This window comes from Xenopus laevis, chromosome 2S (genome assembly GCF_017654675.1).
Source record: "Xenopus laevis strain J_2021 chromosome 2S, Xenopus_laevis_v10.1, whole genome shotgun sequence".
Lineage (NCBI taxonomy): Eukaryota > Metazoa > Chordata > Amphibia > Anura > Pipidae > Xenopus > Xenopus laevis.
This window is the reverse complement of record NC_054374.1, coordinates 111993297-112012935: the sequence shown is the minus strand read 5'-3', so window position 1 is coordinate 112012935 and position 19639 is coordinate 111993297. Positions and strand designations below refer to the sequence as shown.

At 35.3% G+C, this 19639-nt stretch overlaps 1 protein-coding gene across 1 annotated transcript in view; it reads right to left on the bottom strand.

Annotated features, from left to right (window-relative positions):
• The window catches only part of slc15a1.S (solute carrier family 15 (oligopeptide transporter), member 1 S homeolog), a 28380-nt gene that overhangs the window by 7860 nt on the left and 881 nt on the right, over nt 1–19639 (bottom strand). Inside the window, exons 2-16 of the mRNA XM_041584281.1 lie at nt 10714–10733; nt 9481–9565; nt 9244–9385; nt 8260–8379; nt 7957–8056; nt 7309–7399; nt 6738–6821; nt 6304–6386; nt 5305–5391; nt 5106–5195; nt 4705–4749; nt 4070–4102; nt 3889–3977; nt 2339–2420; nt 1955–2080 (exon numbers count right to left, since the gene is read on the bottom strand). Of these exons, the coding sequence (XP_041440215.1) occupies nt 1955–2080; nt 2339–2420; nt 3889–3977; nt 4070–4102; nt 4705–4749; nt 5106–5195; nt 5305–5391; nt 6304–6386; nt 6738–6821; nt 7309–7399; nt 7957–8056; nt 8260–8379; nt 9244–9385; nt 9481–9565; nt 10714–10733 (1277 nt within the window). The remainder of the gene's footprint in view (nt 1–1954; nt 2081–2338; nt 2421–3888; nt 3978–4069; nt 4103–4704; nt 4750–5105; nt 5196–5304; nt 5392–6303; nt 6387–6737; nt 6822–7308; nt 7400–7956; nt 8057–8259; nt 8380–9243; nt 9386–9480; nt 9566–10713; nt 10734–19639) is intronic.

Genomic DNA, 19639 nt, shown 5'->3' with positions numbered 1-19639 from the left:
GCTATTTCTCTCATCAAAGTGTCTAATTCATTAAAACATTTATAGAGCTTACAGTAGTGGCCCTCCACTAGCTACATGTCACTATTGTTCAAATTATTGGTTGTGCTGCTAGCATTTGTCTTTAGCACATTTAAAATACATGGTTAAGACTCAGCACAGCCCAAATGTTGGTGATATAGATGTATAATGGGGCTTTTATTAAGAAACTGATGATGATTAAATTCCTGAGTGCCTGGGGACACAAGATGGGAGATGAGCAGTGGTGTACCTACAGAGGAAGCAGACTCTGCGGCTGCAGGAGGCCATGAGGTCCTGATTTATATGCAATTCCAATCAATATTGGTAAACTGGTCAACCTGGGGGCCTGAAAATAATCTGCTGTGAGGCCCAGTAATATCTAGTTACACCACTGGAAATAAGAGATGTAATTCTGCACCCAGGTCCTTAGGCCTGTAGTTATGTTACTGGACCTTGCAATTTGGTATTCACTCTTGGAAAATACCCTCAATACAATTCCCAATGTATGCATGATTTCTTTCTAGATCTTCTCCTAATGTAGTGTGTATATTCAGTAATACAGTGTTGCAACACTAAGGGGCACATTTACTTAGCTCGAGTGAAGGAATAGAATTAAAAAAACTTCGAATTTCGAATGATTGTTTTGGCTACGTCGACCATCGAATTGGCTACTTCGACTACGACTTTGACTCGAACGATTCGAACTAAAAATCGTTCGACTATTCGCCCATTCGATAGCCGAAGTACTGTCTCTTTAACAAAAACCTCGACCCCCTACTTCGCCACCTAAAACCTACCGAGGTGCAATGTTAGCCTATGGGGAAGGTCCCCATAGGCTTCCTACCAATTTTCTGATCGAAGGAAAATCGTTCGATCGATGGATTAAAATCGTTTGAATCATTAGGAAATGCGGTAAATCCTTTGACTTTGATATTCGACGTCAAAGGATTTTTATTCGACCCTAAGTAAATGTGCCCCTAACTTTACTAATGCAGCATTGATTTTGAGGTCACGACATCACAACAAGTTCCAAGTAAAGAAGATACTATTCCAGACTATTCTCACTTCTAGCTGGATACTCCATAGCTTATTCCTGGGGTACATACAACTTCTTTCCCATTGATCACATGAATGAAACATCACGCATGAAACTAAAAGTCATAATACCAAGGAATGTGTTAAGTCTATCCCTATCAGCTACAGATGATTTCTTTTTCTTGGAGGTACTTTGCTATCACATTGGTGCTATGCTTTATAATAAAGTAAATGCAGGGGGCAGAAATGCTGGTGCATAGCGTGTGGTCAATGAAAATCGCTGCATCTATTAACTCTGATCATTTTAACATCAGCAGAAAAAACGTTATATTATTTTCTTTACTATATGAGAACAAGAAAATTAATTTAAAAATCGAGAAATGTTTTCAAAGAAACAATGAATATATAATCTTATAGTATAATTGTAAATCATCAATACATAGTGGCTATCACTGTTACTGTTCTTGTCTTTGACTATGTCATTATTTGCATGGAGTTTGGCTATTAGTTCCCCTATATTTTCCTACCCCTTATCCAACAGTCCAAAAACATACAGATAGCTTAACTGCTTTCTTATAAAATTGACTTTGTGCCTGCAGTTGTGATAAAATAATTAATACTATTTTAAAAAAATTAGTATGTGCATATAGTTGGCACTCAAAGGTTTTTCACGAAAGTAAAAACATATAATTGAAAAAAAAAGGTTTATTGATCCAATGTTTTGGTTCCACACAGAAACCTTTCTCAAGCAGAACAAAGCAGTAACTGAACATCCAATTTAAATTAAAAAAGGGGTGGCAAAACCATTGCCTAGCAACCTCTAGTCTCACCCACACCATTTGTGATAAAATAATTAATATTTTAAAATAATAATATTTTGCTGTGCAAAATGTTACTCTACCTGGAATCGAAGTATTGATACAGAAGATGGAGGGTTTGGCATATAGTCAATGTTCAATGGTTGTGTACCTATATTTATAACTCTTAGTTGAATCTGATTATTAGATGGAAAAGTTGGCAGCGTTTTCTAAATAAAAAAAAGAAATGTGTTTGTTATCATTTGTGTTTACAATGGTAAATGTCCCGTACAAACAGTATAAGATTATAAAAAGTAACCATGGAGAAGAGAGAGTAACACAGCATGGCACCAGACAAGACAGAATGAAATACAATGAAAACAATGAAATGATAAAATTGTAAGTGAAAAAAGTAAAAGTTTGCTTACAAAGTCAAATAACATAATCCATTCCCTAATCCCCTAAATATTTTCTCTGCAGCTACTTACATCTATTTCTATTTGGACGAGTGCAGCGGCAACAAACGAAATGGCAGCAAGGAACATTCCCACTGTCATTCTTTTCAAAGGTCTGCAGGAATACCAGGATATTGAATATATTAACATTTTAAAGGAACCGCAAAGTAAGAGTTAAAACTGTATTATATAAAAAGTATTTAAAAAAAGTATTAAAAACAAAAATGCTCAGCATGTATCTGATAAGTGTACAAAGTATAATGGTTCATAATTGTGTGGGACATAATGAAGTGATGGTATAATATATATACAAGTAAGGAGAAATCTTTATCTAATTATAAAGCTACCAGGTAGGAATTGGACAGTATGCCCTCCACTCTTCCAAATTTAACTGTTAATATCCCATGTATTGTTATTGACTACTATCTGTTTTGCAACTATATGTCTAACATGGATTATAGTTTGCAATTCCTCTTTTAGGCGTTTGGATTCCTCTTTTAAAACTTAATTTTAGAAGGATTTGAGTCTATTGGGTTAACGGAATAGAAGGGGTGGGGAAGATATTCACTTCAACCAGTGCTCGGTAATCTCTTTTTTCTCTGCTACTAAAGTTCACAAGAGCCCGTGGATTTGTGGTTTTTTAGGGTTATTCAGCTCTTCTTAGAATAGGATTTAGATTAATTTACGAGACCACAGTCACGGATACTCTGCCTCCTTTGTCTTTGTGGTGTCCCAGGGATAGCAAACAATTACGTAGTAGTTTTTGGGACAACTCCACCTCTTCTAATTTCCTTTTCTTGCTAAAACTTTTTAACCTGAGCATCATGTGTATTTTTTAAAAGCAATTTATCCCATTAATTGTGGTCCTCACTATATCAACTATTGTATTTTTACCTATTTATCAATATCAATTACTTAGCACTGTTAAGCACTTTACAATAAATAAACCTTGAAGCAATTATGAATTTATGGTAATTGCCATCTAACAGCAATCATATTAGCACTTGAAGCACTTTATTAATCTTAATTAATTCTTTGATCAGATTGATTGTGGATGCAAACCTAACGTACCAGATAACACATTGTATCATAAGGTTATTAATTTGTGTGAAAGTAATTAAGTATTTATTAACCTTTAAGTTATATTATAATTAATAGAATGAATTATATTGCACTTGCACTTTAATGTAATTTATTTGGTGAAAATTAAGCACTTTACTTTTTAATCAGTCAGTGGTTGCCATTTGACAATCACAAAACACTTAATAGGTATTCTAATAATTGAGGAACCGCTGAACGAGTGAGAGGCAATTGGGGTTCTTTTTCTCTTCACAGAATTAACATGGATTATAGGTCATGCTGTATTTCTTATTATTAAATCTCGTTCTTTTAGATGTTCCTCCATCAACTAGTCTTGTCTAAATGTAGTTTTAACATTGTTATTAGAATTACCTCCCTGCCCCTAGCTGCACTTAGGTGGTGTGGCTCCTAAGTATTAAAGCCCTTGCACATTAAAATAAACATTTCCAAGATATACAGATATGGGTAACAATTTGAAATACTAATATGCATTGTCTACTTACGTGAAATTCAGTTTGCATTTTTTTATAAGGGGGTATAGAACTGCATCAAAAATTGGTACGAGAACAATGATCAGAATGGGATTAACGGTCTGTAAAAGAAATGCATTGATCACCCTCTATATATATGAACTTAAATGTCACAAGCAGGATATCGCTTCAAATGAATGCTTATTCTAATTACCTGCATCTGATCCGGCTGAATTTGAATTGCACCCTAAAAGAAAAGAAAAAAATATATTTATTAATTAAATGAGCCTAAAACAAATGTAGGGGCATTCTTATCAAAAATCTTGGAAAGGATCGTTGCACCAAGGACAATACTTCTTTGTGCTCAGTATGGAGCTTTTATTTTCCAAGACTATTTATCTAGCTAAAGTTTCACCAAAAATGCATTTGTTGGATTTTTATATTGGCATATATTGCCTCTAGTTATTTAAACACTTAGACCATTTTATCATGGCTTTTTAAATCAACCAACTTGTCAAATACGGAGCATGTTTGCACATTCCTGCCTCAAGGGTATAATGAATAAAAAATTATCCTTAGGACATGAATGATGAAATTTTTTTTTTTAAAAAGTGGGAAGAATCTAATGTGCAAATGGGAAGAATGCACAAATGTCCTTTATGAAAACCTATTTGGATTTAATACATTTACTATTTTACATTTACCACATTCTTACTGATTTTACAACACACATTTTACATTGGTTTAATTCACTCTGTTAAATGAATTTGCATATTTTTTATTGATATGTTGGTTTTAGCAGGTTCTTCTATTATACTACAGATAGTAGTATATGTGAGATAGACTTACAAAATTCCCATCCATAGTGGTTGCTTGAAGAGTCCATCTTGATCCCTTTTAAAAGAAAAGTAAAATGAAAACTAAAAATAAAGGAGTACACAAATCTTGCAATTAACTTGCAAATACATTTCATTGCTAGATATTTAGAGAGAAATTTGAGGTTAACTTTTTCAATGGCAACACTTGTATGAAAACGCTGCTGAAAATATAACAAAAGGTAGGAGTCTAGTAGGAGCTTCTAGTTTGGATCTTAATATGTTCCAGTGTTCTCTATGCCAAGCCAAGGAATTATATTTGTTACAGTATTTTCTACACATATACAGAAGGGCACAGTAACAAAACTTCAGTTTGCCATACATTTGTCCTATGGGATAATGAAACCACATGTATTTATGATTTGCTTTCATTACCTGCTGATCAAAGAGAGCCCAGAACATTGGCAGAGGAATGTAGAGAAAAAGAACCTTTAATACCATCTTAATCTGAGCAATGAGACGCTCCTAAAAGAAAAAAAAAAGATAGCATATTTGAAATTATAATTAGTGTACGGGCATTATTATATGTATTATGTACATTCGTTTTGATTTAATATCAAATACTCGCACTTACCTCATACTTTTCTTTTGCCCAGTCCATCCAGTGCTCTCTCTTTGGTATTGACTTACTGCGATTCCTGTATCTGTTGCTAATAGCAAACTGTAACGACAAGAGAGCATTATCTTGCAGTTATTTGCTGCTAACTGATAAGATCAGAGTTTGTGGCATTCAGGTTTGTCCTGGCTTCACAGTCATCTCAATGTAACCTTTTTTATTTAATTTTTTTTTTTTAAAAAAATATTAGATTATTCATAGATTATGTGATTTGTTGTTCTACAGCAGATGGAGGGCCACGGGCCGGGCATTAATAATATTGCATGTGACTTTTGTGAAGGTATTAGATAAAGCCAAGTGTCTTCATTTGTGTTGGGAAAGTGTATGATGAGATGTTCTCATCAGGCCTGGATTTCCTACACGGGCGTCCCTAGGCCCCACAGTCCTAGCACCACCCACCCACCTTGTATATGCAAAGCAGAAGAACTTTTGGGAAGGAAGCCCAGATTCACTCCTAAAATATCTATTTACATGGAATAACCAAGAGAATGAGCCTCATCCACTGGGTTTTACAGCATGTCCAGGGCACCATGCTGATCAGATTCCCCACTGCAGACCCGTTTCATCCTTATTCGGCACCTAAAACCTGCCGAATTTCTGTTTAGGTCAATGGGAGAGGTCCAGGGATCAATTTGGAGTTGTTTGCAGCCTTCCTGACATTTAAGTTTTTTTCTGAGAAAAAATTCAAATCGAGTTTTTAAAATTCGATTTTATTAATAAATTTAGAATTCATGGGAGTTTAGGGGAGTTTTTAAAAACTCACATGAATTAGAATTTCGACTTTTGATAAATGTGCCCCATGTCAACACATTTCTTCTGTTACTTGTACATGATTCCACTTATGATGTACTATTCTTTTAACTGCATTGTTTTCCAGTTTCCTCTATGAATATATAAATTGGCATTATAGAATCCAAACCAAAGCAAGAGCTGAAGCAGCAGATTTCATATACTCACACCAATGCACTTGGAAACCTTCACTATAATGTTGCCCTGCGGAGAGACTTTTTTGTACATTGAGCTTCCAACGATAAAAATAACTGTAAGGCACAAAAACATAATCAAAAATAACACATTTAAGTGAAGAACATTGAAAACAGTTCACATCACTCTTGGAGACATACAGTATTTGTCTGCCACTGGCCTTTCCACTGAAACATTACCTATTCTACTCATGTACTTTGTGTCCATGTCAAGTTGTGTTACAAGTCAATGTTACATTTGTTAAGACACAAAATACTTTATCTGAGACATCTTAAAGACCTGAGTTGAATGCATCTTTTCATTATATATATATATATCATGTGAATCATCTTTAAAATATATTGCAGAGCTGTAACTTTTCAATGCTATCCTTTACTGTGTAGTAAGGACTTGTACTGGGCACTCACCTAAAGCAACAACCATAAGGGCAGCAGGGACACCAAATGCCAGTGGGTAGCACTTCTGCTGGCTGTGAATACCACACTCTTGTCCTAAAAAATAAACACATACACCGTGTAAATCTACGGGCTCATTTAACAGCAGGAATTGGCATTGATATGACACACATACATTTTACACATATATTTGTGGTGTATGTGTAGGTACATGTGAGCTTAGAGTTACGGCAATAGTTTTAAAGAAAAAAAGTAGAGCCAGGAATTCACAGGTCAACTGCAATTATTTTATTTGCACAACATGTTTCAGGTAAAGCTTGAAAAAGGGCTTTGCCAAAACATGTCGTGCAAATAAAATAATTGTAGTTGACCTGCGAGTGCCTGGCTCTACTTTTTCTCTTTGATATACCAGCCTTATTTGGACTACAGAGATTCAAGGCAAGCACAAGGCATAATTGGAACCAGTATACATATACACCAATAGTTTTCTGGTGCTCTTGCAAAAAAGCTAATATATAATACACATACAGTATATAATATATTCTCGCTGCAAGCAACAATTCCCCAAGGACAATTTTATTACCTCGGAGGATAGGTGTTATAATAGTTGATAGAAGACTTCCTGCATTGATTGAAAGATAAAATATAGAAAAGAACTGGCTTCTCTGCTTGTCCTGCCAGAGGGAAAGGAAATGTATTATTAGTTTGATTACGTTTTGAAAAAATAATTGTTTGTCTGCTTAAAGCAGTGGTCCCCAACCAGTAGCTCGCGAGCAACATGTTGCTCTCCAACCCCTTGGATGTTGCTCTCCAACCCCTTGGATGTTGCTCCCAGTGGTGTCAAAGCAGGTGCTTATTTTTGAATTCCTGGCATGGAGGCAAGTTTTGGTTGCATAAAAACCAGGTTTACTGTCAAATAGAACCTCCTGTAGGATACCAGTCCATATAGTGGCTACCAAACAGCCAGTCAAAGCCTTTATTCGACATCCCCATTGACTTTTTTGGGCTTGTGTTGCTCTCCAAGTATTTTTACATTTAAATGTGGCTCTCGAGTAAAAAAAGGTTGGGGACCCCTGGCTTAAAGCATGAACTCAGCAATAGGAAAATGTAAAGAAACAATTATTGTCCCAACCACAAATAGGCTACAGCACCTGGAGGGACAGAAATTTGAACTCCTCGTCAATCTAATTTTTACATGCATTGTTACCATGGAATATGTATTTGGATATACCTGGCTCTCATCAAACTGGTCTCCTCCAAAGGCAGCTACACAAGGCTTGATCCCTCCTGTGCCCAAAGCAATGAGGAGAAGGCCAATAATTGACAGAGCACTGGAATGAGAAATTGGCATGCCAATGCTTAATCAGACTGTGACTCCAGGATTTTAAGAAAATAATAATATATATTTAATATTTGAGAACTTTTCTTAACAAGATTAATCCTTTTTACTCCAATGTAATTAATTTAAAGCAAACACATTGAAGTACAAAAACCAACAAATCTAAGTATAAAGGACACATCTATAAATACTTACACATGGACTTCAATAGTATCCGGGGTCCCATCTTTATTTCCATCAGTGAGATCATGGATAGCACTTACAGCCATGACCACTTGGCCAACTGCATAAACAATAGACAGGTAGACGATGGTTCTAACATTGAAAAGAGAACAAATACATTGTTAGGGAGGATTGAAAAGCCTTCGATCACTAAATTCGAAGGGGTATATTTATTAAGGAGTGAAGTTAGAGATCACCACAGTCCGCTAGAGTGAAATTCCGCCTCTCTTCATTCATTTCTATGGGATTTTTAAAGGCGTATTTATCAAAGGGTGAACGTGAAAGTTCACCATTTGATAAATACACCTTTAAAAATCCCATAAAAATGAATAGAGAGAGAGACAGTATTTTATGCTAGCAGACTGTGGCGATCTCTAACTTCACTGATTGATAAATATACCCCTAAGTCTCAGAACCACGGATCAAAAAATGTAAAGTGAAAATTAAAAAAAAGTTTTTAAAAATGATGATAGACTGCTAATTGACTAAATATTACTGTCTACAATATACACTATGCTGATTTTAGTTTAATTGCCTCCTTTAAATAAGCTATTTGCTATGGAAAAACATTTAGTTAACATTAGGGATGTGCTGAATCCACTATTTTAGGATTCAAGAGAATCCCGAATCCTTCACAAAAGAATACCGAACTGAATCCAAATTTGTATATCCAAATTAGGGAAACGAGGGGTGAAAGCAAAAAGTCACATGCTTTTTAGGATTCAAATTCAGTTCGGCCAAGCACTTGTATTCGGCTGAATCCTGCTGAAAAACGCAGAATCCTGGCAGAATCCCACCATCCCTAGTTTAAATGCTTACATGAATTTTTTTACTGTGCGTAAACCTGGACCAAATATATACAGTAAAGTACAATTATGTAGTGTAACTATCCATCTGTTGTATTTCCACTTTTTGCCATAGGAAGGGTTTCAGCTGGTGAAAGAAAAAACTACTTACTTGAATTTTCCGAGCCAAGAATCAGCAATGATGGCCCCAAGAATTGGAGTCAGGTAGCAAATGGCAACGAAGGTATGATATATAACAGTGGCAAGGTTATCATCCCATTGCAGAAAATATTTGAAGTACAAGACCAACACCGCTATATTGATGTAAAGAGAAAGAGCCATTATTAATTATTTAATCAGTCTAGTGTGACATATCTGGAGATGGAGCATCAGTGACATATATAAATACCTCGCATTCCATAGTAGGAAAATCGTTCACAGAACTCATTGATGACAATAAAGAAGATGCTTAGTGGGTACCCAAAGCATCCCAGCTGTAAAGTATAATAGGACAAATAAATTGCCTTTATATTCAACAAATGTAAACAAATTGGGCAACATAAACATCACAGTGAGTCAGAAAGAACCTTGAATAAGTTCTAGTTATGAGCGATGTAGAGTCAGAAAAGTGTAATATTGGCACCAAGTATACAAACACTGATACATTAAAGGAGAACTAAACCCTAAAAATGAACATGGCTAAAAATGCCATATTTTATATAATGATCTTATTACACCAGCCTTAAGTTTCAGCTTCTCAATAGCAGCAATGATCCAGGACTTTAAACTTGTCATAGGGAGGTCACCATCTTGGAAAGTGTCTGTGACACTCACATGCTCAGTGGGCTCTGAGCAGCTGTTAAGAAGCTAAGCTTAAGGGTTGTCACAAATTATCAAGAAGAAAATGAGGTTTGTCTGTAATATAAGCTGATGCTACAAGGCTGATTATTAAATTCTGATGCCAATTGCACTAGTTTTTGAGCTGCCATGTAGTAATTATCTGAATTGATTACTAATCAGCCTTATCTTGTGACATTTATATTATATTATGGGATGGCCAGAAACCATGCCAATGGAGTCCAATACTCTTTACTCTCTATTCCACTAGAATATAAATAAATGAACTTGATTAACATTTAAAGGACCAGTATCATCAAATTTAAAAAAACAAAAAACACCAAGACATATTAAACTTTAAAATCGCAAAGTCTTTATGAAAAAATAACTTACTGAAACTCTGCTTGTGCTCCTCTTTAGAAAAAGTGATTGTGCGGCGCTCAATTTCTCTTCCCTGCCTTCCTTATAGGAGATAGCCATGAGGAGAAATTGATCACCGCACGATAGATCGTCGACCTGTTGCCTTTTCGGAAGAGAAGTGCAATTGGAGTTTCGGTAAGTTATTCCTTAATACTGACTTTGCGATTTTAAAGATACATTTGTCTTGCTGTTTTTTTTTCAATGTATACTAACAATTTTTAAAAATTTTGATGATATTGGTCCTTTAACCTGGAAATGTAAATCTACAGCGCTGGCAGTTTGTAGCTTGAATGTCAGAGATGTTGATTTTATGTTCAGTGGCGCCTAACGGGTTAAGGGAAACCCTGGATCTAAGAGAAACTGTATTTGAATAAACTGTACTGACCTGTTTCTTTTCGCCTCGTCCTGTATTTGGGAAAAAAAAAATAAATGTGAGTAAATTGGGAATCAATGCATAGCCAGACAAGATACGATGTTGTGTAAGGGAGCCATAAATCATCTTTCTGACATGAATGTTTTTCTGTGTTTCTGTGCCTGTCCATCAGGGAATTTGTTCAGTGTGTGGCCAGGTAACGCCACAGTTACTCTGGCTCTGACTCTTTTTGGACATTTCTGAGATGAGACTTTGCTTCATGGCAGAGTAATTGCAAACAAAGTGAAGTGATTTTGTAGTACATAACATTTCAAAAAGAATATTGTAAATATTTCTCTGGGACATAAAGAAATATAAGACTTTTTGCTGCCAGTAGACATAATATCAAGGCATTCTAACACTTTTCTTCAACACCACTCTAGAGCAGGACTACATTCCTATATATACAGTATAGAATAGATACATCTTAATGATATATCAGCAGGCAGGGTCAATACATAGAATTTGTGCTGCACAAGGGCAATGAGTGCAGGGCTGCCTGGAATGGGGACCAGTACCTTATTACCCTCTATATGAATTTACTGTTAGATGTATAATATGTTTAGGACTTTCATACATATTTGTTTTCCTGGAAATCCTAATTCTTTTTTCACCCTTGTGTGTGTGCGCAACATACTGATCTTGCTTGAAGAAAAAAAATGAAATGCCTACCTCACCCACCACAGCGTAATTCTGTAATCATTTTAATATGCATCAATAATAAGACTAAAGGTCATTCTAGTAAAATGGTCATTCTCTGTGGCTGCAAATATTTTAACCTGTTCTATTACATTATTCTAGGTTCTATTGTGCTTAAATTATACTACCAGAGGATGATATATTTTTTATAGTATATTTCAAGCTTTTAGTGTTTAGTTTTAGAATATTATAAAGTAGAATTGATTGACTTTTTATAAATTTTCTTATTTTTCCCCACCTACATATTTCTTATGTTTTTGAACAATTCTCAGCTTATGTCTAATTATTATACTTATTATTATTATTGATACATTTTTCTCCCATCAAAAACTGAAACAATGTTCTTCTTATAGGTGACATTTGTAAGAGTTTATCTTCCATAAGTCAATATTTTCTCTGTTTTTCTCCCTCTTATAGTTATAGTAGTGTCCCCATCTTAGATCTAGTGATAACACTGATGAAAGAATAAGCAGACACATTTGGGGAAAAAAAACAAAAATCTTGACCTTATGCAGGATTGTGTGAAACATACATAGAACACAGTAAGTTGGAAAAAGGTTGAAAAAAGACACATGTCCATCAAGTTCAACCTTAAGTCTGTGAATAACCTGCCTAACTGCTAGTTGATCCAGAGGAAGGCAAAAAAAACCCCATCTGAAGCCTCTCCAATTTGCCTCAGAGGGGAAAATATTCCTTCCTGGCTCCAAAATGGCAATCAGACTAGACCCTGGATCAACTTGTATTATGAACTATATTCCATAACCCTGTATTCCTTCACTTGCTAAAACATCATCCAACCCCTTCTTAAAGCTATCTAATAATAATATGAATGAATGTTAAAAACTGGCACTCCCCTCCCAACAGCCAATTCAACGTGTGCTAACCGTAACATATATACCAGGGGTCAGCAACCTTTACTACCTTTTTTATCAAAAGAGCCATTTTGCCCCCTCTTCCACTAAACAAAAATAGTCTGGAGCCGCAAAACATAACACCGCTTATAAACTTTTAAAAGTTTTAACCTTTTTTAAATTTAACTGTTACAACAACAAAAGTGCAATGTGTAGGCCTACTTTGAAATAAATTAAACACTGAATAGCCCTATTAAATACTAGTGTTCTCATCTGTTTAAAGGCAACGGCTATAGACGTCATTAAAATATGCGTCACATCCACGTATAGCCTTCGCACCTGCTGCAGCTGGACTCTGGAGACTTCTCTAGTCTTGAGTGTGCGACCGTGGTAAGGACCATGATGAACCATCTTGCTGTGGCTCGGTCTTGCCTGGGATGTCTATACAACCCTTGCACCTGTTGGCAGCTTCTTGAGCTGCCAGCAGGTGCGAGGGCTGTATAGACGACGTGACAGGAAAAGCCGCAAGACTGAGCCACAGCAAGCAGAATGAAGAGCCGCATGAGGCTCCGGAGCCGTGGGTTGCCTACCCCTGATATAGACCAATGAGAAAGATGAAAGCACTCTCGGCATAAAGTTTGTAAGACAAGCTCTTTACTGAAGCATTATAGACATCGACGCAATCGACGACAGTCCCAAGAGGATCGAAACGCGTTGATGTCCATTATGCTTCAGTAAAGAGCTTGTCTTATAAACGTTATGCCGTGAGTGCTTTCATCTTTCTCATTGGTATTTATATATATATATATATATATATATATATATATATATATATATATATATGGAGACACTGTGAGTTTTGAATAAACCATTGAATTTTTTTGGAAAACGGAGTGCTAGTCCTTTCTACAATTTTATATACCTAATTTTGACCAAGCACCCGGCAAAAACGAGATGTGAAGGAGTGCGGTTATCATCTATGATTTTGTTATATATATATATATATATATATATATATATATATATATATATATATATATATATATATATATATATATATATATATAATACACAAAAGCCATGAATATCTTGTAAATTGTATTGGTTATTAAATGGTGAGTTCTGATGTCTTCAGTTATAAACGGTGAGTTCTGATGTCATTTCTGTCACATGACTCCCTAAAACTTGTGTATTATAATAAACAAAGTACCCCCAGTTGCAAAATACAAGGATATTAGAAGTTACTTCGGAGTTCCATGATCATGAAACTCCTCTGTAACTTATAATATCCTTATATTTTACAAGGGGTACTTTATTCACTATATATATATATATATATCTATATATATATATATATATATATATATATATCTATCTATCTATATATTTATGCATATATATAGTATGAAATAAATGCAATATCATGTGAAATATTATATATTCGTAAGACTAATGCTACACTGAACTCCATCCAATTGGTAATTAATTGCCTGGAGGGGGATTACACCTATATTTATCTTATGGCTCCTGTGAGCCTCTAGACCAATCTTTATGGTACTACTGCACTGCACAACCAGGGAGAAATAAAAAAAAGATTAACCAACACCCAGGATGGGGGCATCTTTTGACATAAGGAGAAAGCTCTTATCAGCTATCTTCTATAAATGTATCAAATAATAAGCACTGGAAATTATCATCTGGGAAGGAACATGTCAATGTTTTACTTTTTATGATGTTGGGTGGATTATCTTAATGTCACAAAAAACATTACTTAAAGTTTATTACTGCAGATATAAATTTATTACTTGCACTATTCCAGTAGTTTCTGTACTTTGTATTGGGTCACTACCTCTATTGGAACATGTGGCAATATGAGCTCTGTCGTGGGCAGGAGGATACATTTATCAGACTTGTGCCACCAAAGAGCTGATCCCATTACTTTTCTCCAGATCTTCCATATAACCACGTATGCAAACTCACAGAGGTGTTGGAAGATGCACAAAGGGCATTTAGCATCTCTTGTTAGATATGTTTGAAATTGAACAAGATGCCAAAGATCATTTACTAATCACGTTATACATTCAACTTGAATAAAGCTTAATATATGAAGTTCAAGTAGGTCAATTGCAGGGAAAAGGTAGCAATGAGTAACAGGTCAGGTACCAGAATATTCCATTTATATCTGAAAAGAAACCAAACTCCTTGAAAGATAAAGTTTGGACTGTCTGTTAGTACACTGTAGTTGTTTGTGTAATAACTATGAAAATAAATAGGTTTAGGGTAATAAATTGAAAAACATTCCATTCCATACGTCCATACTGGAGTGAAGACAAGTACAGAAAAGCTGTTGAGTCCTTGTATGAATAACTATGGGGCCGATTCATCAAGAGTCGAATATCGAGGGTTAATTAACCCTCGATATTCAACTAGGAACTAAAATCCTTCGACTTCGAATATCGAAGTCGAAGGATTTAGCGCAGATAGTACGATCGTACGATCGAAGGATTATTCCTTCGATCGAACGATTAAATCCTTCGAATCGAACGATTCGAAGGATTTAAATCCAACGATCGAAGGAATATCCTTCGATCAAAAAAACTTAGGCAAGCCTATGGGGACCTTCCCCATAGGCTAACATTGACTTCGGTAGCTTTTATCTGCCGCACTAGTGGGTCGAAGTTTTTTTTAAAGAGACAGTACTTCGACTATCGAATGGTCGAATAGTCAAACGATTTTTACTTCGAATCCTTTGATTCGAAGTCGTAGTCGTAGGTCGAACTAGCCCATTCGATGGTCGAAGTAGCCCAAAAAACACTTCGAAATTCGAAGTTTTTTTACTTCGAATCCTTCACTCGAGCTTGATGAATCGGCCCCTATGTCTTGGACACTGGCCTAACTAGTTCAGGAACCAAGTAAGATCTTATTTAATGGGCAACTGAAATGCAAAATAAATACACGAGTCACAAGAGTGCATTATACTATTATAATTTTGATTTGATTGATTGCTATAAATAGAATCAGAAGATTACTATTATCCCATATTATCTTGCCTAAAATACCACTTACATTTCTAGGCATTCTGTATTCATTTTGGGCAGTTTTCTGCCACTGCTGTGGTTTGGTTTTCTGTGTATCATTTTCAAATCAGCTCAACTATTCTAGACTTTAGAGAATACAGTGCTGCTACCTGTATATGTTAGGTACAATCCAGACCACAGGGTTATAAGACAAGGTGCCTAACCAGTGGCATATACATTCCCTTATTCAAGAACACAAATATTACATTATCCTAGCACAAAAGCGGACATACCTTTTTCTCAAACTTCTCTACAAAATATTACACATTTTATATATTTTTATAACAGTTTCAGTTCAAGTTATTATGTCAGCCTTATTTGTACTGACATTGGTTCTTTTACACATGTATCTATGTATTTGTAGGATTATTTAAATATTATTGAGCAGGATCTTAAAATATTCCAACACTTTTCTACAAAACATATTTTTTTATGTTTTTCAAAATATCTGTCTACTCGATTATGTAAGTATTTTAACAAAAAAGATACCGTGTATACAGTATATTAGCATGGGTCATTTTACACAGGGAGCTTTATTTGCTAAATATTAGCATTTACTGGGCTTTCCCAGACTAGTCACTCTGACAATCACAGTATTTAACACAGTGGTTACCAGACTTTACCAGGATGGAAATCTACTTAAAGTCATACTTCTTTTCTGGGCCTGAAACTTGAGCCCAAGGGAGAATAAACAATGCATATTATAATGTATTATGGTGACACACTGGAAAGTTTAATCAGATGCTGTTTGTTTTTTTGTTAAACTGAATTTCATTCCAATTTGCAAGTTTTTATGCAGTTGAGATGACTATAAAGATCTGACCTGACTGACCAAAACTGTTATTATTGCTTCAAGGTCAAATCTCATGGGGGCAGATTAATTAAGGTTTGAATTGTAAATTTTCAAGTTGGATTTTTGGTCAAAACTCAAAAATTCGAGTTGAATCAATTCAAATTTGAGATTTATTATACCTCAACTCTGGGGACAACTCAAATTCGAAAGTACGCCACCTAAAACCTGCAGAGTCCATGTAGAAGTCAATATATACAGGTAATGGGTATGGAGAGCTCAAACTCCCAAAGGAACACCCAAATGGTGGTGTCAGGTGCTGTACTGGAGGGCCCACACCTGCCTCAGGGTTATAACCTTGTACTAAAAATAATTACCAGCAGCAATGGTAATTCATTTTGGTTCATGTAGAAGTCAATGGTAGAGGTCCAGTGACCCATTTGAAGATGTTAATAGCCTTCCTGACATTTGAGTTTTTCGGAGAGAAAAAACTTGAATTGAGTTCAGTCGAATTCAATTTGAGTTTTCGGGTCAAGAATATTTGTTTTTTCTTAAATAAGATGCTATTCGAGTTTCAAGGTCATTCGAGGTAGAAAAAATCCCTCTATCACTCAACCTTTGCTAAATATATTACTTTGGCATGGAATAATGTATTTCACTGATATTGATGTATTTACATGAATAACACACAAAAAAAAACGTCCTTAGATTTGAATAATGAAAAGAAGCCAGTAGGTTTATCTAAATGAATTCCTTGTGGATAATACGTTGGTACTACGTTCTACTGCCCATCAGCTTGGGATCAACTGCTAGATCAAAAATCTACCTATTGACTGTGCCTGACTTCTGATCTGATTATTGAAATGATGAAATGAAGTGCCTTATCTTATGACTTGCTGGAGCAGAATCTGTTTTGCAACTTACGTGATAATTTACAATCCCATTTCCCAGTAATAGATGAAAGGGAGAACAAGTCATCATCATGTTGCCTAGATCTGCACACTGTTATCTACAGAAGGAGCAATTTACTGCACTTTGAGATTTGAAGTCTGCACAGTAAACACAATTACAACAGATAACACTGGAGCAATTGCCACTGTGCTCTTGTTTTAACATTTTGTTTTTCCTTCTTCACTAAATGAATTTTATGGATAACAAAGTAGACTCACAAATAGTCACAATTCAAAGGACAGAGGGCACATTTGTACTTGTATTGTACTTGTATCTAGTGGTCCCTTTTAGTAACAGAATGCTGAAAGCTTAGTTTTAAGCCCAGCAATGTCTCCTGCTCTTTGATAAAGTAATCCAAAATTTAGGTATGGGATCCATTATCCGGAAACCTTTTATCCAGAAAGCTCCAAATTACGGAAAAGGATGTCTCCCATAGACTCCATTTTATCCAAATAATCCACATTTTTAAAAATGATTTCCTTTTTCTCTGTAGTAATAAAACATTACCTTGTACTTGATCCAAACTAAGATATAATTAATCCTTATTTGAATCATAACCTGCCTATTAAACATATTTAATGTTTACATGATTTTCTAGTAGACTTAGGGGCAGATTTATCAAGGGTTGAATTGAAAATTCAAAGTAAAAAAATATAAAATCGAATTTCCAGCTATTTTTGTGTACTTCGACTAGGGAAAATTCGAATGTTGAAATTTATCATATACTGTCTCTTTAAAACGTTGACTTTAACCATTCACCATCTAAAACCTGCCAAATTGCTGTTTTAGCCTATGGGGGGGGGCCCTAGAACCTATTTGGAGTCAAGTGGAGGACTTTGAAAAATCAACGTTTTTTTACTTCGAATCAAATTCGATCGAATACAGCCTATTCACCCACAGAGAAAAACTTTTCAAAATAAATTTCTGTTGATCTTTTTTTTATTCCAATTTGAAGTTATGGGAGTTCAAAAAACTCCCATTACTTTGAAATTAGACCCAATCTCCAACAGACCACAGCACACTGACATGTTGTTTCTGTGAAACTTTTGTGATTTATTGGCTCAGTAGACAAAAATGCAATGTTTCGAGTCTCACAGGACCCTTTATCAAAAATTCGACCCTTGATAATTCTGCCCCTTAAGGTATGTAGATCCAAATGATGGAAAGATAGGTTATCCGGAAAACCCCAGGTCCCGAACATTCTGGATAGCAGGTCTCATACCTTTTCTTTCACTGCACAAATAAACAGCAGTATTTGCAAAAGTCCCAATCTCAAAGGGACAGCCACTTATAACTATGAATCACAATACACTTTTATAGTACTACTATAATGCCTGTAGCAAATTTCACATTTTTCCTGGAGGTAAGGTCATTTTCAAGAAAGGCCTTTCAAGGAAGGAGGATGGAGCTCAGGCCCGGGCTGGCAATCTGTGGGTTCTGGCAAATGTCAGAGGGGCTGCTATAAGGTCCCACAGAAAGTCAGTAGTTAGTGGGCTGGCAAGGGCTGTTTGGGCCTCTATTAGGGCTGATTGGGCCTCTGTGTACCTGAAATGCCAGGGCCTATTTTAATTCTCAGTCCGGACCTGATGGAGCTCTAGCCTTTAGGCTAGCCGAAACATTTGTTGTTTTTTTGATCCAATAAACACTTTTGTAAGAGCTGTGAGTACAAGCTTCATCCGTCGTTCTACTTCTACTATTTGGGCTTTTTGCACCCAGGCAAATTTTGCTGGCTTCCAGAACCCTATATATATATATGCACAATTATATGATGTAGCATACCATTTTTTAAAATACTTCCATTTCACAGCTTATTTAAAAGCATATAAAAAATAAGAAGTGCATTTAAAGTCATTATATATGTTCTAAAACATAACTGAAAAACATAAAACACACACTGTAGCTATATAAAAAAACATAACTTAAATCTAAAAAAAAAAAAGTTTTCAGGGGTTATTTGATTATTTACTATTTAAAATAACATTAAGGGACAGCAAATTTCCACTGCTGTTACTTGCTGTATTTTATTAAAAATTATTATGTACAGTATATATAAAGAGTAAAAAAAGGAATATGTAGGGACAGCCATAATGTAAAACCTTTACATAAGGAAACTGTTGAAATTTTTACCCTTTTACAAAGCAAAATGATCTTTAGTTTGGTTTTATCATATTACCAGATGGATTGGCTTCTGCTATGTATGGTGACAATATAAAAAGAGCCCTGAACAAAATAATGACAAGAGTATACTTCTGTGTAAGAAAGACCAAACATGCCTTGATAAAGGGTCTGGAGGGACCTGAAACCTTGCCCTATATGTACATGGGCTAAATAAAACACAATGGCTTGTTTTTATCAGTCTAATACTGGAAAGACCAAACAAGCCTAACACAGACATTTTATATGCCCATCACTGGTACCTAGGTACAAGGCTACTCATTTTTGACATATTTCACCAACATCTAGGGGCACATTTATTAAGGGTCGAAGTGAATTCGAAGTGAATTTTCGAATTCAAAAACTTCGAATTTCTA